At 45.9% G+C, this 27991-nt stretch overlaps 1 protein-coding gene across 2 annotated transcripts; it reads left to right on the forward strand.

The window, feature by feature from the left end:
* The first annotated feature begins 3963 nt into the window (after positions 1 to 3963).
* On the forward strand, positions 3964 to 27033 carry LOC147112307 (glutathione S-transferase alpha-4-like). Of its 2 annotated transcripts, none has more exons than XM_085996446.1 (7): positions 3964 to 4072; positions 5731 to 5828; positions 7899 to 7950; positions 8430 to 8562; positions 13026 to 13167; positions 19172 to 19300; positions 26585 to 27033. In XM_085996446.1, the coding sequence occupies exons 2-7, from the start codon at positions 5745 to 5747 to the stop codon at positions 26705 to 26707; spliced, it is 663 nt and encodes a 220-aa protein (XP_085852572.1). In that variant the 5' UTR covers positions 3964 to 4072; positions 5731 to 5744; the 3' UTR covers positions 26708 to 27033. The 2 variants fall into 2 exon arrangements, with proteins under 2 accessions (XP_085852572.1, XP_085852573.1); XM_085996447.1 differs by lacking the exon at positions 3964 to 4072 and adding an exon at positions 5017 to 5039.
* Positions 27034 to 27991: the final 958 nt, after the last annotated feature.

A 27991-nucleotide genomic window follows, 5' to 3' on the forward strand; every position in this document is an offset into this window, starting at 1 on the left:
TTGTATTGTATTTTTCCTTCTCAAATAAAAACCAAAGTTCTTGTATCAAATTCAGTTGTCTGCTGCAATTTCATTACAACCCCCAAATAAGTCCAAGGTCTAGAACCAAGGGAGTGGGAGCGATTCAAACTGCTCATAAGCTGACCCACACACCACCCCTTACAACTGAGGGAGGGTTGTCTGAGAGGGCAGTACTGAGGGAGCGCCGCACTGTCAGAGGGGCAGTACTGAGGGAGCGCCGCACTTTCGGTGGGACAGTACTGAGGGAGCGCCGCACTGTTGTGGTGTCAGTACTGAGGGAGCGCCGCACTGTCGGAGGGGCAGTACTGAGGGAGTGCCGCACTGTCGGAGGGGCAGTACTGAGGGAGTTTCAGGTGTCAGTACTGAGGGAGTGCCGCACTGTTGGAGGGTCAGTACTGAGGGAGCGCTGCACTGTCGGGTGTCAGTACTGAGGGAGCGCTGTACTGTCGGCTGTCAGTACTGAGGGAGCACCACACTGTCGGAGGAGCAATACTGAAGGAGTGTTGCACTGTAGGAGGGGCAGTACTGAGGGAGTGCTGCACTGTCGGAGGGGCAGTACTGAGGGAGTGCTACACTGTTGGTGTGTCAGTACTGAGGGCCTGTCGCACTGTTGGAGGGGTAATAATGAGGGAGTGCTGCACTGTTGGAGGGGCAGTACTGAGGGAGTGCTGCACTGTCTGAGGTGGCAGTACGGAGGGAGTGCTGCACTGTCTGAGGGGGCAGTACTGAGGGAGCGCATCACTGTCCGAGGGGCAGTACTGAGGGAGTGCTACGCTGTTGGGGTGTCAGTACTGAGGGAGCGCCGCACTTTCAGAGGGGTAATACTGAGGGAGTGCTGCACTGTCTGAGGGGCAGTGCTGAGGGAGTGCTGCATTGTCTGAGGGGGCAGTACTGAGGGAGTACCGCACTGTCGGAGGGACAGTACTGAGGGAGCGCCGCACTGTCGGAGGGGCAGTACTGAGGGAGCAGCGCACTCTCTGAGGGGGCAGTACAGAGGGAGCGCTGTCTGAAGGGGCAGTACTGAGGGAGCACCGCACTGTCTGAGGGGCATTACTGAGGGAGCGCCGCACTGTCAGAGGGGCAGTACTGAGGGAGTGCTGCACTGTCTGAGGGGGCAGAACTGTGTAAGGTTTGTAAAATTCTACAGGTTCCCCCAAACCAAGAAAAGAGATTTTGGACTGTTTAAAAGAATATTGAGACAGAAAGGGGCTTAAAGTTAAAACCCCAGGATTTTGGCTGTTTTTAAAAGGCATGTCCAGGCCTGTGGAAGGCTGCGACAAAGGGGTTGGGATGGGCCTCTGTAAAACAAGCAGTTTGGGTATTGGCATAGGTCAAACTGTCTGGGAATGTTCTGGACTGTCTCAGTCATTCATAGATAATGACAAAAGTCCTACAGAAGAGCAGTTCCTGCCAAAATTACAGAGCCATCAAGAGAATGCATAATGCAGTACATGCCACTGACCAACAAAAGGGACCCTGGCCCCAGCAGCAGAAGACAAAACTTACTAATCGGACCAAAGATTAAACAGTCATTTAAAACCAATTTAGGTTTCGACGGACCATCCCGGAACCAGTTAAATAAATAGGACCAATCAATGTTAACGAGCCCACCCAAAATTTAACAATGAACCGAGACTGATTTGGCGGGCAGATATGCAGGCCTCAATTAGTATAAACTAAAGCCCTGTCTCCACAAGAAATCAGTTCAACGAGTTCGATGGGTTCGAACAGTTCGATAAGTACGGTTCAGCAGAAGGAGTTCAACAGAAACAGTTCAACCAGTTCGAGAAGAAAGGAGAGACCCATCGTTCAAGTTTAAAATACCATCGAAACTCGGCGGCTTCAGAAGCAAGCATCTGGAAGCAGTTCTCTCTCTCTCGAAGAAGAAAAAGTAACACATCATCGGACACCTCGCGGCACCAAGGGCCCCACGAAACCAACAACCAAATATTACCAGGAGCCAACCAGGTAATGCTGGGCCACCGCGATCAACAAGAAACCAACTCGGAAGAAACCAAAGATCTGCAAGTTTTCCACTCTACAAACTATTCCTGCGTTTGGTGAGCATTTCTCCTGGTCTTTTAGAGTCCAACTTAGCTAGTAAGGTGGGATTGGGAGGGGTGAGGTATTTGTCTACTGTAATTTTTCCCTTGTGTATGTCAAAGTGTTTCCCCATTTTATTAGAGTGTTAAGATTATTGTGTTGTGTATTTTTCCTTCTCAAATAAAAACCAAAGTTCTTGTATCAAATTAAGTTGTCTGCTGCAATTTCATTACAACCCCCAAATAAGACCAGGTCTAGAGCCAAGGGAGTGGGAGCGATTCGAACCGCTCATAAGTCAGAGGCGAAGCTGACCCACACACCACCCCTTACAACTGAGAGGTTGTCTGAGAGGGGCAGTACTGGGGGAGTGCTACACTGTTGGTGTGTCAGTACTGAGGGCCCGCCGCACTGTCAGAGGGGCATTACTGAGGGAGCGCCTCACTGTCCGAGGGGCAGTACTGAGGGAGTGCTACACTGTTGGAGGGTCAGTACTGAGGGAGCGCTGCACTGTCGGAGGGGCAGTACTGAGTCTGGGCAGTACTGAGTGAGTGCCGCAGTGTCAGAGGAGCAATACTGAAGGAGTGCTGCACTGTCGAAGGGGCAGTACTGAGTCAGGGCAGTACTGAGTGCGGGCCGCACTGTCAGAGGGGCAATACTGAAGGAGTGCTGCACTGTCGGAGGAGCAGTACTGAGGGAGTGCTGCACTGTCAGAGGGGCAATACTGAAGGAGTGCTGCACTGTCGGAGGAGCAGTACTGAGGGAGTGCTGCACTGTCAGAGGGGCAGCACTGAGGGAGCGCCACAGTGTTGGGGTGTCAGTACTGAGGCAGCACTGCGCTGTCGGAAGTGCCGTCTTTCGAATGAGACTTAAACTGAGGGCTCCATCTGCCCTCTCAGGTGGACGTAAATAATCCCATGGCCACTATTGAAAGAAGAGCTGGGGAGTTCTCCCTAGTGTCCTGGGCCAATATTTATCCCTCAGGTGATCTAGTCATTATCACACTGCTGATTGTGGGGTCTTGCTGTGTGCTAATTCCCACATTATTAATAATAATAATAATAATTCAACTTTATTGTCATTGTACAATTACATGAACAACGAAATGTGATCTTGCAAGCTCCCATGAGTCCAGTACAAATAACATTAACATTAAACGTAAATAACACCATCCTGGGAGAAGCAAAGCCGCTGCATCTGTGCGCGCTGCCATTCCATTTCCACCATTCCTCCTGTCCGACAATCTTCAGCCCAACGGTGACCAAACCTCCTGACGAAGGGTTTGGACCTGAAACGTTGACTCTATTTCTCTCTCCACGGATGTTGCCTGGCCTGCTGAGTTTTTCCAGCATTATCTGTTATTTCAAAAATTACTTAATTGGCTGTATTCATTGAGAAGCACTTTGTATTCCCGTAAATATAGCTTTTATATTACATGGTTTTTATAAGATTGAGAAAACAAAGCATTTTTTTTCATTTAAAACATGAAAAGAACGGCAGACTGCCACGTGCAGTGCCTTACTTGGATGTGTCTGAAGTCTTGGAGCTTGACTTCCCTACGTGATCCTACAAATGGTCTTGGAGGTTTAGTCTAAGCAGGGGAGTAGCTACGTCATATACCCTAGACCGGCGGAGCGGTCCTCTTCTAGGGGGTCATCCTCTGCGACCGAGCGCTGAGCTTCGGGAGGGACGCACATGGAGCTGTGAGGGAAGGGGGACACCCGCCTAGCCAGCCAGATCAGCCGAATCAACCCTAGCGATCAATGGGGTGACAGATGTCGCAGCCAGATCGCCCTCACACCCGAAGACTGAAGGTGCACCGATCGGTATATAAACCACCAGCTACAGCGACACTTTCTGGTGGTGCTGAGGAGTCGCGCTGACTCATTCCCATCAGCTTTTGCGAGTATGCAAATCTGCCGCGACTGCTATTGGTGGAATCAATCCATTCCCGTGTTGCGAGTGTAACATTTGTGTCGAAGTTTTGAGGGGAGAAGGTTCAGAGTCCCTGGTGAGTGTTGCAGTTACAAATAGGATTTGCAGGTCCGATGTTAGCTCAGAGTTTGGTTTCCCTTTTTAAAATATATATATAATATATATTGCTGCTTAACGAGACGCGTTGCTTCAAATTCTTCGAGGCTGCACTTTTGCAAAGTTGTGTTGTATTTGAGTTTAATATCCTCAGTTATTGCTCTGTGAAAGTGTTAAGACTGAACTTTATGGATTTGCAGGGATGACTGGGCGGTCACATTAACAGATTGAATCCCTTCAACTGGTACTTTGAAAGGGCACCTGTCGACACTTCCAGTCACTGTGCTTTTTGATCCGGTCGTGGCTCTGTTCAAAGTCACAGATTCTGGGGAAATAGTACACAGCGCATAGATATCCTGCATTTAAAGGCTGGGGAGAGGTGTGTGAAGCCTGACGCTGTGATAGTACCCCCCTATCATTTGACATTCTCCTCGAGGGCTCGTGTGAATAACAAAACCTCCATATGGACGTTTTAAATCCTCACCAGGCGACTAGTCTTTCGATTAGGGTTGCTGTCTTTGCCACAAGTCTTGTTGGCTCCAGGCAAGCCCACCTTTCTCCCAGTTGTTTTCAGTGGCAAGATGGTTGCCTGTCCCCTCAAATCAGAGAGTGGGAGTGAAGTACATCAATGGCACTAAAATGACACTAAGCACACTTTTGACAAGTGCAAGCCTAAAATGTTTTTTATTTAGGAATAAACTTACAATCAAAAATAATCTTGTTTGAGTGAGTAGAAAGAAGGCATATATATTGACAATGTCATGATATCAATTGTAATTGAAAGAGTGTTGCATTTCTAGCAACATTTGATCACATTTTAACTCGGTCACTGGATGACATTACTCATCTACAGGCAGCTTCATCATTAATTTTTCCAGCTCCAGTGTTTCTGCTTTTAACTTTTTAAAGTGAGCTGAAGTATTTTATCTCTCCTCAACGAGAAAAAAGTAAGTAATAAATACAGAGCTTAAGCTTCAGCAAATTGTACATCACACCGTGTGATGTTAAACCAAACAAATGGGAAAGGTCCCAAGTTCAGTCGCTGTTCTTGCCCAACAGTGTTGCAGAATTTCACTATGACTGTGCCAGGAAAAGATATGTTCCTGCTACTGATTGCTATGTGCAGGAAACTCTCAATTTACCGGCACCTAAATAACCGGAAATCTCTGTTAACCGGCAAAATTCAGGAGTAGGTTCAGGTAAGTTTTACTTCATATTATTGGCCGTTCCTGGATCTGTGGCCATGTACCTGGGGTTCCTGCACCTGTTGCTAAGCAACAGGGATGCCTGGATCTTGTGGCCGGGGTTCCTGCACCTGTTGCTAAACAACAGGGACGCCTTGATCTGTTGCTGTGTACGGGGCTCTCGTACCTTTTACTATACCTCTCTGTAATCCGGACTTTTTGATAAACCGGCACCACGCCGGTCCTGTCGGTGCCGGATAATAAAGAGTTTCCTGTAGTGACTTTGCAGAAAGTTGTGTATGTTGATGTTGGGTGTAGCCCCGACAGTTAAATAATCTACTGACTCTCATTGTAGAACAGTGCCACACTACACCCAGTTATTGGCTTGAGGAGAAGGTGGGCAGGGAATTGCAGAACTAATTTCATGTTGCTTACTTTTTTTCTTTCTTTCTAGAAAAGTATATCAATATGTCCAAGCCCAAGCTCTATTATTTTAATGGAAGAGGAAAAATGGAGTCTATTCGCTGGCTTTTGGCAGCTGCCGGCGTTGAGGTTGTGTATAAGAACAACTGACTTTTTTAATGTGTTGTATCAAAGTTCATTCCTGCACCTAAGAATACATATACCAGGCTAGAAATGTGCATGACATTACTGGCTCATGACCTCCAAAACCTAAGAAGTTATGAATGAGTATGGGACTAGTACACTTAGGTTAGAGTAACTACAATTTGTGCCTCTACAGCAATGGTTTTAAAACATTTTTCTGTGTAGAATCCTTTGCAAATATTGGCACTCCCATGTACTTCCCTTCCAAAAATGTTGGCTACCCAAAGGAAAGCAATGTTATCATTGCACAAAGCATTTTTATCAGTATATACAGCAATAACATGCTAACACAGACAACCCCCCCCCCCCCAGCCCATGACTGAGGGACTCCAGTTTGAAAACATTGCTCTAGGGTACAGTTTTTAGTTGGTTCCCCCTACTTATTTTTTGGATGTGTGGTCCCGTTAACGGGCTGTGCATACCATTCACAATTTCATGCATGCACGAAATCTCCCATAGAGAAGAAACAGTTCCTTCCTATCCACTCTATCTAGGCCCCTCGTAATTTTATACACCTCAATTAGGTCTCCCCTCAGCCTCCTCTGTTCCGAAGAAATCAACCCCAGCCCCAGCCTATCCAATCTTTCCTCAAAGCTAAAATTCTCCAGTCCTGGACCCCAGTTTTCGTATTACAAGTGGCTTCCTGCCTGAACTCGGCAGGTGCTCCAGTCGCATTTCTCCGGACCCAACCCAAGTTGTTCGCGGCCTGTGCGCCAGCTTAGACAGGGTAGTAAGTTAGCCAAGGCCATTTCAAGCCATTACTGCCCCAATTATGCTAGGCGGAGACACTTAAAATTGACCCCTGTTGGGTGTAGAGTTGTGCAACTACATAAAAGATCACCAAAGGACTAAGTTTAGAAATTCTGAAAAGGAACTTTAAGATTCCAGAGAGCTTTTCTATTATCAAGGCAAGAAATCAGTTGTGGGCAGGATTAACATTGATTGCTACATTTGGTATAACTCTTGTGCAAATTTCTTTCTTGTAGTAAAGTTTGACAGCATGGTGCTTTTCCATTTATTGAAGAGGACAGATGCGCATGGTGGGCAACCCATGTGTGAAATAATTCAGTAAAAGAGCAATCAGTAATCCTGGAGCACGCTAGCCATTCACTCCACGAATAGGGTTATAAGTTTAGGATCACAGTAGGTCTAGTGCTTATCGAATTTTTCCGTGAGCATAAATAACACTCTGAGAGAGGGCCTGAATTGTAACATGAAACCTGTGGATCTTCAATCTACAAGACAGGGGATGACCTGCCACTTGGACCCCCGCACCCCTGCCATGCCCTTCCCCCTGCTATACACTCCACTCTTTGGCTAGAGCAGCATTGAACATCAGGTAGAGAATCTAGTGTTGTACTGGCCAAAGATCACAAGTAGGAGAGAGGATGTGGAAGTCTACGTCGGCTGTCTGTGAATCATCTCACAAGGGGAGTCAGGAAGGAGTGGGGGAAGAGAATGTGGCGAGCTTGTTGATTGCCCACTAACTGAAACATAGGGAGTAATTTTAACTTTTGCCAATAGTGTTAAATGGGCGATATAGGATTGACTGCCCGTTATACATCTGTCAATGGAAAGGAAAATTGGTCATGGTGCATATTAGATGGCTAATTCGATATCCCCCATTTTACACCATTGCCTACAGTTAAAATGACCCTCCTGGAGCATAAATAGACAACAGAAAAATGAGTGAATTCTTAATTTGTTTTTCTGAACATGTTGCAGAAGCCGTATTAGTGTCTTTGGAGGGATAAATGATTCTCTAAAGTCCGCACAATGAAGTGGTTAATAATTGAAGACTCTCATGATTAGGCTGGATGTTGGACAGGCTTCAGGAGTTCAACATTTTGACAGGGCAAGCTTTCAGTTTTAGATGTTTGGGTATAAAATTCACAATGCTCACTATACATCCATACAGTTCGAGAAAGAAAACATTGAAGAAAGTTGGAAACAAAACTGATGATCTGCATGTTTGAGATATTTTACCAAGTATCTTGTGCTAATTATTTATTTCAGTTTGAGGAAGAATACCTTGAGACCAGGGAACAGTATGAAAAACTACTGAAAGGTATGAAGACTACTAAAAGGTAGTGGGGTAGAAATGAGTATGCTTTGTGCCCGTTTTTCAGGCGTAACATGGGTGCAAAGCATACCAATTTAGCAGTGGCATGGCTTGCGCCCAATCTGCGCAGGCGTTGGTCCAGCTGCTAAATTCGCGGGGCCCTTTTCTTTTAGGTATCCTGGGCGGCTGGGCAAGTTTAGTCTCTACAAAGACGGACCAATTTCTAATGATCATCGGGCCTCCGCCTTCAGGTACAAAAACGGGCCCAGGTGAAAATTTACCCCCATGTCAGGAGAGTCTCTCTTATACATTTTACATTCGGTACTCTTCAACATTTTATCTTGCCTGTAATTTTTTTCTAGTGAGTTTTTTTAATGAAAATAATTTTCTGTAACTTTAATGCATTATTTTTTCAATTGTTTATAACATTTTATTTAAACAAAAATTGGTCCCTAAAATGTATTTGGTTTTGTTCCTTTTGACAGATGGAGCTCTACTATATGAACAGGTGCCAATGGTTGAAATTGATGGAATGAAATTGGTCCAGACCAATGCTATTTTGAACTACATAGCAGCAAAACACAATCTGTATGGAAAAGATATCCAGGAAAGAGCACTGTATGTCAAACTAGTACAATTCTTCCTTTTCATTTGAGAATTTGATGTTGTTAAAATGAAAACCGAACTATACTATTAATCGCGCTCTAGAACACTCGAGGACTTGAGCGTATAATCAAGGCCAATAACACTGTGCAGCACTGAGGGAGTGCTGCAGTGTTGGAGGTGCCGTCCTTTGGATTAATGTTAAAATGAAAGCAATAGTTCAGGTGGATTTTAAAGTTGAAGGAGTTCGACTGGATAAGTTGGAAATAGTCTATCTTTTAGGCAACTATTCATACAGTGAAATATCATAGAGCAATGTTAGGGGGTTATTTTGGCCACAGGGTGAAAACCGGCACTAAATGGGTGCTGTGCTAATAAGAAACGCCTGTTTGAGAGTGTGGATTTAGCACACAATTTTCAGGCTAATTAATGATTATCATAATTTAAATGTGAATGCAGGCGCTACAACCGACAACTGCAGGCTTAGCACTCAAGCGTTGATTAGATGCAATTTTCCCGCCGCTGTACATGTAGCCTGCACTCGCTCAATTCCACTGACGGTGTGGAGTGGGCTGACTGAGACACAGCGGCAGGTTTCAAGGTGGTTAAGGGACCAAGTGAGAGGCCGCACAGGTTCTGGGACGTGGCACTGGAGGGATGTCTCATACCCGCCCTCCTGTCCCCCTCTCCTGCAACAGCTGGTGCTGCTCTGCCTGGCCCCAAGCCCTCCTCTCATTCCTCCTGCATACCAGGGTGGACCCCCCCCAGCAAGATGCCGATGACCAAGTACTCGCTCCTGGTGACTCCTATAAGGTAGAGCAGAACAGCACTTTCTCTTTTTAGGTGAAGTCCTCCGAGAATTTCCAGAATAAATGTTGATAAGAGTGTTGGTGAAGTCTTGACAAAGTGTCCCAGAAAGTCTTCTGATGTGTTTCAAAGGTCCTCTTCAAAGGTAAAAGGTGATCGACCTTTAAGTAGCACTCGAAATCCTCAGCAATGACTAGTTTACTCCCAATCAGCTGGTCGCTGTTAGGAGAGGGTGGCAGGCCAAGCGCTAGTCACTAAAATGACGTGCAGCCTCTTTAATGAGTGCTAGCAAGCAATTTAATTGTCTGTCAGCCCCTCAACGATCCTCCGGGTAGCCGTTCCTGGCGCATGCTTCAACTCTTTACCAAGATGGCGTCTTACGCTAAACGTGGGCTAAACCGGCATTTCAGCTTAAGACCCCATCTTGGCCACCTTGGAGGCTCTTTAGCGGGTGAAGTATCCGGGTAAAATCACCCCTTCATCTTTACAAAGACAGACTTGGTATAGAATTTACAGTATCCTGTAGCAGGTCCTCATAAAGTACTGATGAGGGAGGCCATTTGGCCCATTTAGCTCATCCTTTTATAGAAACCGGTGATTCCACGCCATCACAACTAGCTGCTTTATGAATGACACTAGAATTTGTGCCTCCAATGTCCTACACAGAAGACTATTGGTCAATATTTGTGTAAAGTGCTTTCTGACCTCAGTCCTGAGCTTGCCTTTTACCAGTTTGTAACTGTGCCCCTCTGTCCTACAGTTGTGCTTTAACTTGGAATCGGGGTCTAAATTAACCTTTACCACCCCACTTAGTATCTTTTTTAAGATTGCCACTCATTCGCCTCCTTCCAAGTCTGCAGAGTTCAATCTTTTGCAGCATTTCCTTAAAACTCAGTCCTCTGACACTAGGAATCAGATTCTTGGTCCCCTCTGCAAAACTGAGATGAGGAGAAACTTCTTCACTCAGAGGGTAGTAAATCTATGGAATTTGCTACCCCAGAGAGCTGTGGAAGCTGCAACATTAAATAAATTTAAAATGGAGTAGACATTTTCCTAGCAGATAAGGGAATTAGGGGTTACTGGGAGAGGGCAGGGAAGTGGACGTGAGTCTAGATTCAGATCAGCCATGATCCTATTGAATGGCGGAGCAGGCCCAAGGGGCCGTATGGCCTACTCCTGCTCCTATTTCTTATGTTCTTATGTTCCAGGACTTGTAGATTTCTCTTGCCTCAGTGATTGGACTTTGTCAAAGTGCGGCCTGACCAGAGCACCGTGTAGCTTCAGCATGGCAGCGTCAGACTTGTACGCTACTGATTTGGCTATACAGCTTACAATTTTGTTTGTACCAGGACTGAATTGCGCAGCTTTGGACACAGAGGTCAGTGAGCCTCTTTAACATTTAAAATTAGTGGGAGTGCAAATTCGTCAAATCTGTTCCAATATTTTTACATCTAATTACAAAGTAAAATAACAAACCATTGTTGCAATACAAAAATCTGCTACCTGATTTCTGTATAACCTTCCTGTAATGTTCCGTCTTTAAGTTTGTGTTGCAACAATTTGAATTGCGAGATGGCGGTCAGCATTGAAAAGTGCTGCCAATTATTTCCGTGGCAACATTTCAAGACGAGTAAGTTCAGACCTGTCTGTGAGCACAGCGTGAAAAGAAGTGGTCAAACGGCTGCTGCAGCATTGCTTTCCTTTCTCATTTGCTTCGGCAGTTTACTTCACCACAAAGGAGAAGAATGTTGTTCCTTCTCTGCAGAACTAATCCCAATACCACTAGAAGCAGATTAACTGATCATTCGTTTCATTGCTGTTTCTAAGAACTTGCAGTGTAGAAAGTGACTGAGGGGTTCGCCCACGTAACAACAGTGACTATATTTCAAAGTAATCCATTGTATATAAAGTGCTTTCGGACACTTGAGAGACCCGGAGGTAGACGTTCAGTTTGGGCGGCAGTGCGAAACAGACGGCATCGCCTGGGCCACCAGTTAGACGCTCTGCCTGATGCTCCGTTCCATCTCCAGGTCAATGGAACCGAATATCAGGCGGGGCGTTTCGGGGGGCGGCCCAGGTGATACCACCTGTTTTCCACTACCGCCCAAGACGAGTTTCTGTCCCGTGATCTCTTCCGTTCCAGACTTCGGGTCAGGTGTTATTCATGGTGTACTTTGGTATTCACCAAGTTATGGAGGGCCTTCCCTGTTGGATAATGGAAAATGGCCGATAATCAAGCCTTCCCAGCAGCATTTCCCTCTATTGATGCTTCTCGTGACCAGATGAGCTGGTAGAGGTTATTTTCGCGCAATAATATAAAAATGCCCTATTTTAGCATGTCACCTTGTTGAAACTTAAATAGCAGAACTCCTCTTCACTCTGTCCTATAGTTTAGGTAGAATCTCCTCTCCTGTCTTTTTTGTAACTCTCTTGCAGCACTGCACTAGCTTGTAGGTGTTTATGTCTCTCTTATCCCCTGCTTCACAGACAGGGGGGTGTCTGATGATGTCCATCAGGCCCCGGCACTATTTTATATTTGTGTCCCAAAGTTGGCGCTGATGCCTGTTTCACCAGGGAAACCCAGCACCAAGGAGCAGCAGGCCCAGAATAGGGTCGAGAACTTGAATGTAAAATCCTTTTTCTTTTGATTTCCATGTGAGCCAGGAGTAGGAATGTCCCTCAGGCCCCACGGAAAAACCTAAGACCACCCCTGCCATGGACTCCACCCACTGCCCCTTTCTCACCCCCCCCCCCCGGTGATTATCTCCAGAAACCCCGCCTTAACTTTGCTGGGGACTGTTCCCACCGGACCCCAGTAATGGGTTCCTGCCACTCTTGCATGCACCCGCCCACCTTCGGCACATTATTGACGGATTTATTAGTAACTATCTTGTATTTATGGACTCTAGTTATTGATTCTTCCGCAAGTGGAAACATTCTCTCCACGTCTACCCTGTCCAACCCATTTATAATTTTAAAGACCTCAATCAGGTCACCTCTAAGCCTTTTATAAAGATAAAAGCCCCAACTTGTTCAGTCTTTCCCGATAGCTGTAATCTCTCAGTTCTGGTACCACCTTTTGTAAATCTTTTATGCACTTTCTCCAGTGTTTCTATGTCCTTTTTATAGTATGGAGACCAGAATTGTGCACAGTACTCTAGAAGTGCAGCCTGACAAGGGTCCTATACAAGTTTAACATAACTTCACTACTTTTGAATTCTGTACGCCTAGAAATAAATCCCAGTGCTATGTTAACATTTTTAATTGCTTTGATGACCTGCGATGCTGCTTTTATTGATTTGTTCACCTGCCCCTAGATCCCTTTGTTCTTCTACCCCATTCAGTTTCTTATTTTCTAAGATGTAGGTGATGTTTCTGTTTTTCCTACCAAATTAGATCAGTGGAAAAAGATAAATAATGGCAGCACAACTCCCATGAACACCATTATCGGCAAGAAATCTCAAGGATATTCAAGAATATTGAAAATGAGAGCATGGATAATTGAGGTTATACATTGAGAAACTGAGCCTATTCAAACAAACCAACAAAGGAGCACATAATGATCTATCCTTCTTTAATGGCAAAGAAAGTATATCAGTAACATTCTAAAACTTCAGTAAGTATTGTTGCATGGAAACTAATTGGACTTCTTTTCATCTTTTTCATCACAGAATTGACATGTATGCGGAGGGAGCCAAAGATCTGATGGTTTTTATGATGCATCGCCCATTCCTTCCTTCTGCAGAAAAGGAGAGCAATCTTGCAATGATAAAAAACAAGGCCAAAAATAGATACTTTCCAGCGTTTGAAAAGGTACTCAACTGTTAGAGCAGGAGAATAATGTTAAACAAGATAACTTTATCTTACTTTGAGTGTCCTGCACAAAGGTCCTACGCCAAGAAACATGTCAAATTCTAGGGGCGTTCGAGTGAATGATACAGGTGGGACTTAATCGGCATTCAGACAACATCCAAACCCACGAGAATTTGGATCCTGAGTAAATTCAGACTTGCTACTTAACATTCACAATTCTAAAAATATATTGATTTCATGTCAAAAATAATGAATAGTTAGGAGACAAGAACAGAAAATACTGGAAATGCACTGCAGGCCACTTAGCGTGTGAGTAAGATAGGTTTGCATTTCAGAGCGCACCCTTCAAAGGATAATATTAAACCACTTATTAAAAAAAAGACTTGCATTTATATAGTGTCTTCGTCCCAAAGCGCTTCACAGCCAATGAAGTACGTTTTGAAGTGTAGTCACTGTTGTAATATAGGAAACGCGGCAGCCAACTTGCACACAGCAAGCTCCCACAAACAGCAATGTGATAATCTGTTTCTTAGATGTTGATTGAGGGATAAATATTGACCAGGACCCTGGGGATAATTCCCCTGCTCTTCTTCGAAATAGTGCCATGGGATCTTTTACGTCCACCTGAGACAGCAGACAGGTTTAACGTCTCATCCGAAAGACGGCATCTCCGACAGTGTAGCACTCCCTCAGCACTGCACTGGAGTGTCAGCCTAGATTATTGTGCTCAAATCTTTGGAGTGGTATTTGAACCCACAACCTTCTGACTCCGAGGCGAGAGTGCTACCCACTGAGCCACAGCTGACACTGTAATGTTCCTGTTATGTTGGTCGACCTCATGAGGTGTATGAAAGATTTTAAAGCCTTTTAAAATCTTTCTGGGTATCCTCATGGTACTAAAAGGCATTGTATAGTAGCAGTATACTATGGGGTAATTTACATATGCCATTTTAGTTGACGTGGCAGCATGAAATCATTCTTTTTTAAGGGCACACCATACCAATAACAAGCTTCTGACAATACTTAGAGGTTCTAACGGCCCAAAAATTCCTGTAACCGGTCAATGAATGGCACCTGCCGTTAGTTAGACTTGCCCTTGTCATTTAATCACTGTAATATCTGGGATCTCAGAGAACAGGGCAAGCAACTGTTCATTCTAAAATGAACAAGGAAGTGTAAGTTAGAATGGTGAATTCAAAGTCAAATCAGGTATAGAAAGAGAAATAGAGAGGGAAAGAAAGATTGGATTAAGAGAGAGAGAAAAAGTGACAAAGAAAGTTTTTTTTAAATTTAATTTTGTAATTAATTTTCAGTGCCAGAGAGGTTGACTGACTAACACTTATCACGTCGTTAAAAGGGTACTTAGACTTAAAATTACTTGACTTAACTTTCTGTGGTGAGTTCACTTCCTATCTACAGGGCAAGTACAGGAACTTCACGCTGCTCACTGCATCTGACTGGGGAGCCAGACAGCGAGATGCCGTTTTCGTGAAGCTAAACCGCATCTCTGACATCAGCTTCTCAATTTCCGCATTTAATCTGCCCTTGCCTGAAGTTGCGGTGGCCCCTGCACATAAATATTTTTGGGCCATTATATTTGTCTTGCTAATTTTAATAAGAGTATAAAGACTCATGTTTATTATTTCACTAAAATTAGAGAATGGAGGAAAAGATAATCCATGAGGGGTACAAGATAGCAGCTTGGGAATAGTTTTTATTTCCTGAGAAAAGCAACAAAGGTGAACTTGGCAGCTCAGTGGAATGGGGATCACCATAATTTAGCGCTCGGTATCTGGCATAAGCTTCCCTTTTTTTGCCTTATCCTACCCTGTATGCCCCATGACATCCAGGGGGCTCTATATTTGGGAGTCCCATCCTTTTTCTTTGTGGGAACATATTTGCTCTGAACCCTCACTATCTCCTCCTTGAATGCCCCTCACTGCTCTGACACTGATTTACCTTCATTTGACTACTGAAGTTTGACAGCATGATTAATTCTGTTCTTGGGCGTGAGCCTTTGGCACAGTGGTAGCATTCCCGCTTCTGGGCCAGAAGGTGCAGGATTCGAACCTCACTCCAGACAGTCCCGGCAAAGAGAGTCGGAACTCCGACTTTGAATTCTGGGTTGACATCCAGTGGGATACTTGCGTCCGGTGGGTTGTGGGAGCCCATAAAACCCTCCCGCCGTATAGGACTAACCACCCTATCGACTGGTATAAAGATGGTTACTGTTAATCAGCCTGCAGATCCTTCCACTACTTCACACTGATTCCCAGAGGGATCACAAAAAGTAAATGATTCTCTTCTTCACTGACTCTGTGATGTCGCAGAAAATTAGTTTAGAGTTTGATGTTGTGTTCAAGGTATAACATCTTAGACTTTTTCTGAGGTTTGAATCCCCTGTTTATGGAGGGACAGATACCACGGTTGTCTGATGCTGCAATAACCCAATTAGCCCTGTGTTCAATAATCTTATCGGCTGTTTGCTACATCAGATTTGTTAAGCGGATTGATATTTTTGTGCCATAATTCTGTAAGAAGTCATCAATTCCAGTATGACTTTGACATCTACATTACAAAGAATTACACATGTGGAATAAGTTACCAATGAAAGCTATTGAAGAAAACAAGATGAACAAATTCAAGAAACGAAAGATAGAGTGCATTTATATAGAACCTTTCACAACCTCAGGACATCCCAAAGTGCTTCACAGCTAATGAAGTGCTTTTGAAGTGCAGTCACTGTTGTGGTGTAGAGTAATTTATTTATGATCTCACTACATAAATGACCTGAGTAACTCTTCCCACATATATTCTTTCTATCCCAAAAAACAAATCTAGTTTGAAACGCAGCAGCCAATTTGCGCACAAGGTCCTACAAACAGCAAATGGATACATGACCAGATAATCTGTGTTTAGTGATATTGGTTCAGGGATAAATATTGGCCAGGATACCAGGAGAACGCCCCTGCTCCTCTTCAAATAGTGTCATGGGATCTTATACGTCCAGCTGAGAGGGAAGACAGAGCCTTGTTTTAATGTCTCATCCGAAAGACAGCACCTTCGACAGTGCAGCACTCTCTCAGTACCGCACTGCAGTGTCAGCCTGGATTATGTGCTCATGTCTCTGGAGTCGGGCTTGAAATCATAACCACTGAGTCAAGCCTGACAAGATTTAACTAGATTTATTTTTTGGGATAGAAAGAATATGTGGGAAGATTTACTCTGGTCATTTATGTAGTGAGATCATAAATAAATTACTCTGATTAGTATTTGTACTGAAATCATAGACAGATTGAAAATTATATTTACACTTCATTCTTGTTGCACTTCTCTGGACACGCTCCAAAACATAAATGTTCATTTTGAAATATGGCAGCCAGAATTACACACAGTATTTCAAAACAGATTTCAAGTGTGGTCTGACAAGTACATTAAAAAACCTCGGCATAGCCTCAGTAGGCGTATACTCCACTATTCTGACTATATATCCCAATGTTCTATTTGCTTTTTAAATTCCTACTCTACATTGTCTCCAGATTGAAAGTGCCAAGTCTGCTGCTACTCCCTGATACCTTTAAGTCTTTCTGTTGAAATTCTATTCCTTTCATTGTACACACATGTTGTTCATTCTTTCTCCAGTGATGCAGTTAGTTCTGAATACAATCAGTTTACTAAAGCAGTTATTTTTCCTCCTCTGGCAATCTTTTTCCCCTCTCCTCCTCCTCCTCCTTTCCTGAAGGGGTTGAACCCATGCTTCCGTAGGTATTGGGCACCTCCTGGTATATCGTCCCAAGTGTCCATTTTTACATGTAAGCCAAGCCAATGAAGTTAAACAAACTTTTGGCCCCAAGGGACATCACAGCCGAGTCTGATCTTGCCTCCGCCAGACATCCAGAATTGTATACTTTGAGAAGGGGGGTTGCCAGAAAGCAATTATAGTGCACCTACCTCTGCCTGAATGAGATCAGGTAACTCTGATTAGGGGTACAGGAACAGGGAGATCTGGGGGTGCATGTACACAAATCTTTGAAGGTGGCAGGACAAGTTGAGAAGGCTGTTTTTATAAAAAAAAAAAAAAAGCATATGGGATGCTTGGCTTTATTAATAGAGGCATAGAGTACACAAGCAAGGAAGTTATGCTACACCTTTATAAAACACTGTTTAGGCTTCAGCTGGAGTATTGTGTTCAATTCTGGGCACCACACTTTAGAAAGGCTGTCAAGGCCTTGGAGAGGGTGCAGAAGAGATTGACTAGAATAGTACCAGGGATGAGGGACTTCAGTTATGGGGTGAGACTGGAAAAGTTGGGGCTGTTCTCCTTAGAGCAGAGAAGGTTAAGAGGAGATTTGCTAGAAGTGTTCAAAATTATCAATGCTTTTGATAGAGTAAATAAGGAGAAACTTTCCACTGGCAGAAGGTCGGTAACCAGAGGACACAGATTTAAGGTGATTGGCAAACGAACGAGAGGAAACATTTTTTGACACAACGTGTTGTGATCTGGAATGCACTGCCTGAAAGGGTGGTGCAAGCAGATTCAATAGTAACATTCAGAAGGGAATTGGATAAATCCTTTGAAGGGAAAAGATTTACAGGGCTATGGGGAAAGAGCAGGGGAGCGAGATTAATTGGATCGCTCTTCTAAAGAGCCGGCACAGGCACGATAAGTCAAATGGCCTCCTTCTGTGCTGTATCACTCTATGATTCTAACTCTTGCATTGAACTTTGGACCTTCCTGGGTCTGTACGGTGCAGATGTTGACAGTCTAACCCGCTACTACAGCTGCATTAGAAAATGCTTGTGCCACAGCCTGTCTCATCATTCTGGAGAATATGTGTGTAATATTCCATTTTGGAGGGAATATGTTCAGGGATGGAATGTTCTCCAACTGGACCAGTTTGGGAAATTGTCTTGGTTTTCTGCCACTGTTTTACCTCATTCTTTTCTGCATCCGAAGGCCATAAACTAATTTAGCAAGGCAGCCTGCTCAGCTGTCCGACTAAAACAAGTTTAAGTTTTTAATATGATGGAATAGCAGATTTGCAGATGAGACAAAACTTGGAAGTATAGTGAACAGTGAGGAGGAGAGATAGATTTCAGGAAGACATAGACAGGCTGGTGAAATGGGTGGACACGTGGCAGATGAAATTTAACGCAGAAAAGTGTGAAGTGATGCACTTTGGTAGAAAGAATGAGGAAAGGCCATATAAACTAAATGGTACAATCCTAAAGGGGGTGCACAAACCGAGAGACCTGGGGGTATGTGTGCATAAATCGTTGAAGGTGGCAGGGCAGGTTGAGAAAGCAGTTAAAAAGGCTTACAGGATCCTGGGCTTCATAAATAGTGGTATAGAGGACAAAAGTGTGGAAATTATGATGAACCTGTATAAAACACTGGTTTGGCCCCAACTGGAGTGCTGTGTCCAATTCTGGGCACCACACTTTAGGAAGGATGTGAAGGCCTTAGAGAAGGTGCAGAAAAGATTTACGAGATTGATTCCAGGAATGAGGGACTTCAGTTACGCTGATAGACTGGCGAAGCTGGGGTTGTTCTCCTTGGAGCAGAGAAGATTGAGAGGAGATTTGATAGAGGTGTTCAAAATCATGAGGGGTCTGGACGGAGTAGATGGAGAGAAACTGTTCTCATTGGCAGAAGGGTCGAGAACCAGAGGACACAGATTTAAGGTGATTGGCAAAAGAACCAAAGGCAGCGTAAGAAAAAACTTTTTTACACAGCGAGTGGTTAAGATCTGGAATGCACTGCCTGAAAGGGTTGTGGAGGCAGACTCAATCTTATCTTTCAAAAGGGAGTTTGATAAGTATCTGAAGGAAAAAAAATTGCAGGGCTACGGGGAAAGGGCAGGGGAGTGGGACTAGCTGAGAGTCGGAATGGGCTGCATGGCCGCCTTCCATGCTGTAACATTCTATGATTCTAAGCCTCTTGACTTGAAGTTTTATTTGCCTCTCTAATATAAAATCCTTACAGCAGTTTTTTGTCTTGCAGGTCCTTACTGAACAAAGTGGTTTTCTGGTTGGTAACCAGCTCAGTATTGCTGATCTTCATTTGCTAGAGGTTATATTGATGGTTGAAGAAAACGATCCCCTCATTCTGTCAGAGTTCCCCAAGCTGCAGGTACGGGTTACATATTAAGTCTAAAGGTTTACATTATGTGATGGAGCAGGAGGTACATAAGAGGGGGAAAAAAATACAAAGTGCAAAAGGATATAAAAAGGACTGTGCTGTAGGAATGTCTAGTTCCTATCCAAAAGACTGAGGTCCACTCAGGCAATCAAATAAACGAGGTTTAATGAAAACTAACAAGAGTTTAACGGATAACTACAGGAGAACATCGAATATAGGTCTAGTCAGTTCGGAGGCTCCACGAGGACTGCTTGGGCGGTCCCGTGGCTGACGTCATCACGTTTTTCCCGCAGGTGGGGGATCACGTGATGAACGGCGTGACGTCATCGTGTTTACCCGCGCTATTAAAGTGATCGCGCTCTGTACATGTAAACAGTGAAAACAAAGATACAGACTCAGGCTGTAGCTAACATATTATTAAAGGGAATTATATACAATTGATCGGAGTCCCTTAGTGGCTCCGCCACATGCGCCCCCCCCAGAATTGTCTGTAATAGCAAAAGTAAAACGGCGAGGAGGCCTGACAAGCCTGTCAGATCGACTTCTATAGCCTTGAAGTGGAAGCTGATGGACAGCGGGTGGTTGCGGTTGATCTGGCACGGCGACTGTGGGCGGTCGGCCACGTTTCAGCGGTTGTGCGATCTCGACTGGGCGGTCAAGGTCCAAGTGAGCCGGCTTCAATGTGGTCCGGTTTACCTCCGATATTGACCGAAAAAGTTTTGTCTCCCGGCTCTATCACGCGGAAAGGACCAGTGTAAGGGGGTTTGAGCGGATCCCGATGAGCGTCGTGGCGGTTAAACACATAGTCGGCGTTCTTCAGCTCAGCTGGGACGTGGGAGCTCTGCAAGCCGTGATGTGATGCACTGAAGCGAAACTTCTGTCCGCCTCCTGGTGGCTGATGAGCTGCTGGGATGCAGACCATGGCTCTGTTGGAGTCGGAAGGAAATCCCTTGGTACGCGTAGCGGCTGGCCATATACGAGCTCCGCCGAGGACGATTGAAGATCTTCTTTAGGCGCCGTATGAAGACCCAAAAGGACCCATGGAAGCCTGTCCACCCAGCCCGCGCCTTGGCTGGCTCGCAATGTGGCTTTGAGCGACCTGTGGAATCGTTCGCACAGGCCGTTCGCCTGTGGATGGTAGGCAGTGGTACGATGCAGCTTGACGCTGAACCCGAGCCACAGCGTTCCAGAGCTCGGAAGAAAACTGCGGCTCACGATCAGACGAGATGTCCGCCGGTACCCCGAAACGGGCGACCCAAGAGGAGATGAATGCCCTGGCGACGTCTGCGGAAGTGGTGGATGACAGAGGAACCGCCTCCAGCCATCGAGTGGTGCGGTCCAACATTGTAAGAAGATGAGTAAACCCATGTGAAGGCGGAAGTGGCCCCACCAGGTCCACATGCACATGATCAAACCTACGTTCCGGAACAGCGAAAGTAGCCAATGGAGCCTTGACATGACGCTGCACCTTGGCCTTTTGGCAGACCACGCAGGTGTTGGCCCAGTCGCGAACATCCATGTGAATGCCCCGCCACATGAATTTGGATGACATCAGCCGTTGCAAGGCCTTCATGCCAGGGTGCAACAACCCGTGTATGGCGTCAAAAACTTTTCGGCGCCAGGCAACCGGCACGATAGGGCGAGGATCTCCTATGGAGACGTCGCAGAGTAGCGTAGTGCCCGCGGCATGGAATTTGACGTCGGCCGCTCGGAGGCTAGAGGGGTTGGTTCTGTAAGATTGGACTTCCGGATCCGAGGCTTGATCCGCAGCCATGAGGGCATAGTCCATGCCGAGCTGGACTGCATGAACGGTCGCGCGGGAGAGGCAATCCGCCACCGGGTTGTCTTTACTGGACACATGCTGAATGTCAGTGGTGAATTCTGAGATAAACGTCAACTGACGTTGTTGCCGAGCTGACCACAGTTCGGCGGTCTTGGCCATAGCGAACGTTAGTGGCTTATGGTCCACAAAAGCCATGAACGGACGTCCCTCTAGCAAGAACCGGAAATGGCGGATGGTCAGAAAAAGGGCCAGCAACTCCCGGTCGAACGTGCTGTACTTCCGTTCGTTTTGCCGTAGTTGATGGCTGAAAAACGCCAGCGGTTGCCACGTCCCATGCACCCACTGTTCCTGCACTGTGCCGATGGCGTAGTCTGACGCGTCGGTGGTAAGGGCGATGGTGGCACCTGGCAGCAGGTGCGCCAGCATGGTTGCGTTGGCTAAGGCGCCTTTTGTGTCGACGAACGCCCGGTCCATGTCGACCGTCCAGCTAATCGGATCCTTGCCGGACTTGCCCTTGAGGGCCTCGTACAGGGGCTGCATGAGCAGAGCTGCATTAGGGACGAACCGGTGATAAAAATTTACCATCCCGAGGAACTCCTGCAGGGCCTTGACAGTCTGCGGGCGCGGGAACGAAGTAACTGCCTCCACCTTCGTTTGCAGGGGAATTGCGCCATCCAATGTGATGCGATGGCCTAAGAAATCAATCTGCTGTAGGCCGAACTGGCACTTGGCTGGGTTGATGATCAAGCCGTGTTGACTGAGGCGTCTAAAGAGTGTGCGCAAATGGCAGATGTGCTCCTCTTTATTAGGGCTGGCGATGAGGATGTCGTCGAGGTAGACGAATAGAAACTTGAGGTCCCGAAGCACGGAGTCCATCAAGCGCTGGAAAGCCTGTGCAGCGTTCTTCAATCCAAACGGCATCCGCAGAAATTCAAACAGGCCGAATGGGGTGGACTGCAGTTTTCGGGACGTCTTGCGGGTGTACGGGGACGGACAAGGTCAACTTTTGAAAAAATGGTATTTCCCGCCAAATGGGCAGAGAAATCCTGAATATGAGGGATCGGGTACCGATCAGGAGTAGTGGTGTCGTTCAGGCATCGGTAGTCGCCGCAAGGCCGCCATCCGCCGCCAGGTTTCGGAACAATGTGGAGAGGCGAAGACCAGGGACTATTCGACCGGCGAATAATCCCTAGTCGCTCCATCGTGTCGAACTCCGCTTTCGCAGCCGCGAGCTTGCCAGGTTCGAGGCGCCGGGCCCGTGCGTAGACTGGGGAGCCAGTAGTGGTGATGTGGTGTTCAACACCATGTTTTGTGGCCGTGGAAGAGAAAGTGGGTCTGGTCAGGTCTGGGAAATCTCCGAGGAGGCAAGTGAAGTCATCCGGAGGTGGGAACGCACAGGAGACAGTGCGCGACACGGTGTTACCGCGGTGGCACGGGATGGAGTGAAAAGTGGCCGCATTGATCAACCGGCGGTGCCATACATCCACCAGGAGGCCGTTGGCACACAAAAAATCCACCCCGAGGATGGCTTAAGAGACTTTGGCCATGATGAAATCCCAGTAAAACCGCTGGCCGCCGAAGCACACCTGGACCCGCCGTCTTCCGAAGATCCGAATGGCCCCGCCATTAGCTGCCTCGAGGGAGGGGCCGTGCCCCCCCGGCTTGCAGATCAAGATTTGACGCGGGTAGGATGCTACACTGCGCCCCGGTGTCGCAGAGGAAACGTCGACCAGATAGGGAGTCGGTGATGAAGAGGAGTTTTCCCGAATTACCGATTGCCATCGCAGCCGCAGGGCGCTCGTTATAACCGGTCCTCTTTCGACAGGGTTGCTACTGTTTTTTGAGCGAAAAGCTGCAGGGAGGGCGGCAGCATCTTGCTTTCACGCCAAAACGGGCGTGGTAGAAGCACAACCCCGCAGGTTATGGGGCTGGAGCAGCGTCTGTGGGGGATGGGCGCCTCGTGGCAGCGCAGTACTGCTGTGTCACCGCGAAGATCTTGTCTGCTTCGGCAGCCAGCTCTGCGCTGCCTGTGACTTCCGACCTGGCTAGGGCAGCCTGAACTTGCTCCAGTAGCTGGCTGAGGAATAGCTCCCTGAAGAGGAAGCATTCCGGTTTGGAGCCCAGGAGCGTGAGCATTTGGCTCATGAGCTCGGACGGCTTGGAGTCCCCGAGGCCGGGCATAGCGAGCAGCCGGCGGGCGCGCTCCGACTTCGTGAGCCCGAAGACCTGTAACAACCGCGCCTTTATCGTTTCATACTTGCGATCTTCTGGTGGATTACCAAGCAGGCTGACGATCCGCGAGGCTGTGGCGCTGTCGAGGGCGGAGACCACGTAATAGTAACGGGTCTGATCCGCAACGATGTTCCTGATTGCGAACTGGGCTTCAGCTTGGATGAACCACGCGGCTGGCTGTTGCTCCCAGAACTGTGGTAGCTTCAAAGCAACGGCATTCGATTCCATGTTCAGTAACTTCTGCGAAAACCGTTCGCAAAAGTCGTGGTCACCAATGTAGGAATGTCTAGTTCCTATCCAAAAGACTGAGGTCCACTCAGGCGATCAAATAAACGAGGTTTAATGAAAACTAACAGAGTTTAACGGATAATTACAGGAGAACATCGAATATAGGTCTAGTCAGTTCGGAGGCTCCAGGAGGACTGCTTGGGCAGTCCCGTGGCTGACGTCATCATGTTTTTCCTGCCGGTGGGGGATCACGTGATGAAAGGCGTGACGTCATTGCGTTTACCCGTGCTATTAAAGTGATCGCGCTCTGTACATGTAAACAGTGAAAACAAAGATACAGACCCAGGCTGTAGCTAACATTATTAAAGGGAATTATATATAATTGATTGGAGTCTCTTAGTGGATCCGCCACAGTGCAACCTTTGGTGTTTTTGTTAAGGTAAAATAAAACTCATTCATATTCATATCGTTGCTCTATATAATTCATATCTTTGAAAGGTTGTCTTGATTTCCTGAGATTGCTTATGTTGCTAAATGCCTTATTGGTACCAGGAGTGGAAGAATGAGTTTGTATCTCTTGGAATTCTTCAGACTGACCCCGCCAAGCCCCACAGATCCTCCCATTAGCAGGGGTCTGAAGTCAGGTTCCCAACCCTCGGTTTGGGCGGGAGTCTACGGGAATGGGCGATTGGTCTCCCGAGCACTGCTGCCGGCGACTCGGCAGAAACGGTTCCTGTATGTGCGGCTCGCACATAGGCAGTACCCCGGTTGTTGTGGCTTGCAACCAAACCGCATTGTCTGAGCCCTGTTGGTCTCCCCACTATTCGGAAATGCATTGCTTCATTACTGGTTGTGAGGATGCATTGGGGCCAGTGAAAATCACCTGGAAACTCCGTGAGTCCTGAGAGAGCAATTGAGGGAGGAAGAGAGAGAGAGCAACACAAACTGGGAGGGAGAGAGCAACACAAACTGGGGAGGGAGAGAGCAACACAAACTGGGGAGGGAGGGAAAGTTCATGTTGCTGTGCGCTATTGTATAATAGCCCAAAATTTGCAATCAGACTTCCCGCGGGCGGAGGCCTCCGATCTGTAAAAAAAAATCTACGAATTTTCTTGATGGCCCGGGAGGTATGGAGACTTGCGATCCTAGGCCTCTCCGTGTACGTGCAGACAGAGGCCCACGTATCCCATGGGCGCATGCGGTTTGCAAGCGCCCCTGGGAGCACATGGGCCGGCCCAACCAATAAAAGAAAGGAATCTCCATTCATATTTATGGGATTTCTGTACGTACAGAAACCCCAGAAGTATGAATGGGATCACTTAAAAAATACACGGACACATGAAATATTTTTTATTACATATTTAAAACTAATTAAAATGCCATTAATTAAATATTTTAAACAAATTTAATTTATTGAAAAAAAAATTGTATGTTTTAACGGGGCTAAAAATAAACTTATTGGGCAGGATTTTTAATATTTATTTTTCTATTTTTTTTAAAAACTCTTAGGCGGGTAAAAACAGGCGTAAGAATTTCACGGGCATTCAGCGGGCGGAAGTTGGGCAAATAGCGCATCGATCGCAAGTTCCAGGTTTTAGCGCATGCGCTTCTTCGTACGCCTAAACCCGGAACTTGCGCGGCCCCGACGGGCGCGTACACACCTCGCACGCAAAATACAGCCCAACGTGTTTTATTCTGGGAGTTGGACAGTGTTGGTACTCCTTCCCGAGGACAGAGCCTCACCTCCCTGATGCCGGGCTTCAGTGGTGAGCTGTGGGAGTCAGTGTATTGAATTAGGTTTGGTTTTGGTTTTATTTATTATCTGTATAATTTGTGTATAGTTAAAACGGCATAAAATTGTCCGAAATCTTTCATTCGAAGTCACTCGTATCGATGTTTTTGTTGCACAGTGGTGTTTCTTATTGCGGTCGCTACTGTCAAAACATCACCAAAGTAGTTTTTATTTAAACATTATTTATCCTTGAATCTTTCAATTCTTTTGTGTTTTTCCCTTGATTTATAAATAATGTTATTCATCTCTCTTTTTAAAAAAAAAAGTAAAATATTTTATTTGGGGCTTGGTGACACTGAGATACTCGGGTAAGGTAAATGCAATGACATTTGCAAAGAGGGGCCAAATGTCACGTGATCAGATGACGCAATTAAGCATCACATGAGCTGAGTCACGTGATTGAATGCCATGTGATGATCAGATCTCCAGGAATGCATCAAACTAGAGTTGGTCTGGAGTCATGTCCTTTGCATTTGACAAACGCCCCTCTGGTGGGGTTCCAACCAAGCAAATCTAAAAGAATGAGGTGGGAGACCGGGAGCGCCTACTATCGGGTGCAGGCCCAGTTACTCTGCTTGAGAAACCCTAGGAAATCCCACAGCAGCCCAATGGCAGCAGGAACCTGGCCTAATCAGTCTCTACCCTGCATCTGGAGAATGCCGACTTTGCTAGGCACACTGCCGAGGAAAATCTAACCTCTCATCTCTTGTAGCCTGAGGCATCAGAATGTCCGACACCTGAATTAGGCTGCCCAGCAGTAACATTTAATAAATGAGCGTACATGTTTTGTGCAACTATGTAGATATTGGACACATTTACAGTTAATCATTTGGGTGCATGACACTTGTGCTGGTGCCAGAACTTTGCACTTTACTCCCATTTTCCTGCTCTTTCTCCACATTTGTTTTGATTTGTTTTTCAAATACTGTTTATCCAGTTTAATTTTAAATGATATTACCTATATCGTAATACTGCAATTTTTTCCTGCAGTTACATATTTTGCGTTATCTCTGTGCCCCAGTGTGTGTATATACATTAATCACAAATAATTCTGTGTCACTTGCAATTCTACTTTTGCCATCTGCCGCACCTTGACTTGTTACTTACAAAGCAGTGGGATTCCAAATGAAATGCCTATTTGAGCTATACCAACAACGTGCCTTGTTGATCAGCTTGTGTTGCTATAATTGAACTAGTGAGTAGTTTTGCCTAACAAGAGCGTTCCAATAATTCTTTCCAGAGATTCAAGTTGAAGATCAGCAATATCCCAAATATTCAGAAGTTCCTGCAACCTGGAAGTCCCAGAAAGCCACCGCCGGATGATCAGTACGTTCAGATTGCAAAAGAAGTTCTCAGATTTTGAGAGGAAATTCTGTGAAAGGAGTTGCATTCATTCCCCCCACCAAGCTTAAAAATCGTTTTATATTAAAGATGTTCTAAGCTGTCAAATACAGTTCATCATAATGCTCTACTGATTGCAAGTGGAATCATCATGCACTTTAACTTTTTAAATGTCAAACTACATTAACAACTGCAAAATATTCTTGATTACCTGAACAATAATTTTGTGTTTACGTAGAAAACTCAGTACTATGACTTACAAAGAAATTCATTTCTAACACGAAGTTGAAGTGTCGAAAAATGATTGTGAAATGGGATGGGAAAACCTGATAAACTAAGAATGAATAATTGGTGTTTCATTGTCATTTCTATTGTTTAGCATTCATCAACATAATTTTCTGACACTTAAGCAAATTATTCTGGATATTGAATACTGTGCTAATTCTCTACCTCCCTTTTCGTTCTGAAAAATGCTGATGTTATAATCTCAAGCTGCATTCTACAAAGCAAATAACAATTTGCGTTTATATAGTGCCTTTAAGACAGTAAAATGTCCCAAGGCACTTCACAGGAGCGTTATCAATCAAAAGTTCACACCGAGCCACATGAGATATTAGGGCAGATGACCAAAAGCTTGCTCAAAGATGTTGGTTTTAAGAAGTGTCTTAAAGGAGGAGAGAGAGAGAGGTAGAAAGGTTTAGGGAGGGAATTCCAGAGCTTATCGCCTAGGCAGCTGAAGGCACGGCCACCAATGGTTGAGCGATTCAAATCGGGGATGCGTAAGAGGCCAGAATTGGAGAAGGGTAGAGATCTCCGAGGGTTGTAGGGCTGGAGGAAGTTACAGATATAGAAGAGGAAAGGCCATGGAGGGATTTGAAAACGAGGATGAGAATTTTAAAACTGAGGCGATGCCGGACTGGACGCCAATGTAGGTCCGTGAGCACAGGGTGAGTGGGACTTGTAGCGAGTTAGAATAAGGGCAGCAGAGTTTTGAATGAGTTCGTTTATGTCGGGTGGAAGATGGGATACCAGCCAGGAGAGTGTTGGAACAGTCAAGTCTACAGGTAACAAAGGCATGGATGAGGGTTTCAGAGCAGATGAGCTGACGCGGGGTGGAGTTGGGCGATGTTACGGAGGTGGAAGTAGCCGGTCTTGATGATGGAGTGGAAATGTGGTCGGAAGCTCAACTCGGGGTCAAATACAACACCAAGGTTGCAAACAGTCTGGTTCAGCCTCAGACAGTTGCCAGAGGAATGGAGTCGGTGGTTAGGGAATGGAGTTTGTGGCAGGGAGCGAAGACCATGAT

Source organism: Somniosus microcephalus, chromosome 9 (genome assembly GCF_052327205.1).
Source record: "Somniosus microcephalus isolate GS21.2 chromosome 9, FLI_Smic_1.0, whole genome shotgun sequence".
Classification (NCBI taxonomy): domain Eukaryota; kingdom Metazoa; phylum Chordata; class Chondrichthyes; order Squaliformes; family Somniosidae; genus Somniosus; species Somniosus microcephalus.

Bases quoted from the DNA above. Each gene is read 5' to 3' on its own strand.
- LOC147112307 (XM_085996446.1), top strand. From the start codon at position 5,745: ATGTCCAAGCCCAAGCTCTATTATTTTAATGGAAGAGGAAAAATGGAG. The intron at 8,563-13,025 runs GTATGTCAAACT...TTTTCATCACAG, and splicing joins GATATCCAGGAAAGAGCACT to AATTGACATGTATGCGGAGG. The intron at 13,168-19,171 runs GTACTCAACTGT...TTTGTCTTGCAG, and splicing joins ACTTTCCAGCGTTTGAAAAG to GTCCTTACTGAACAAAGTGG.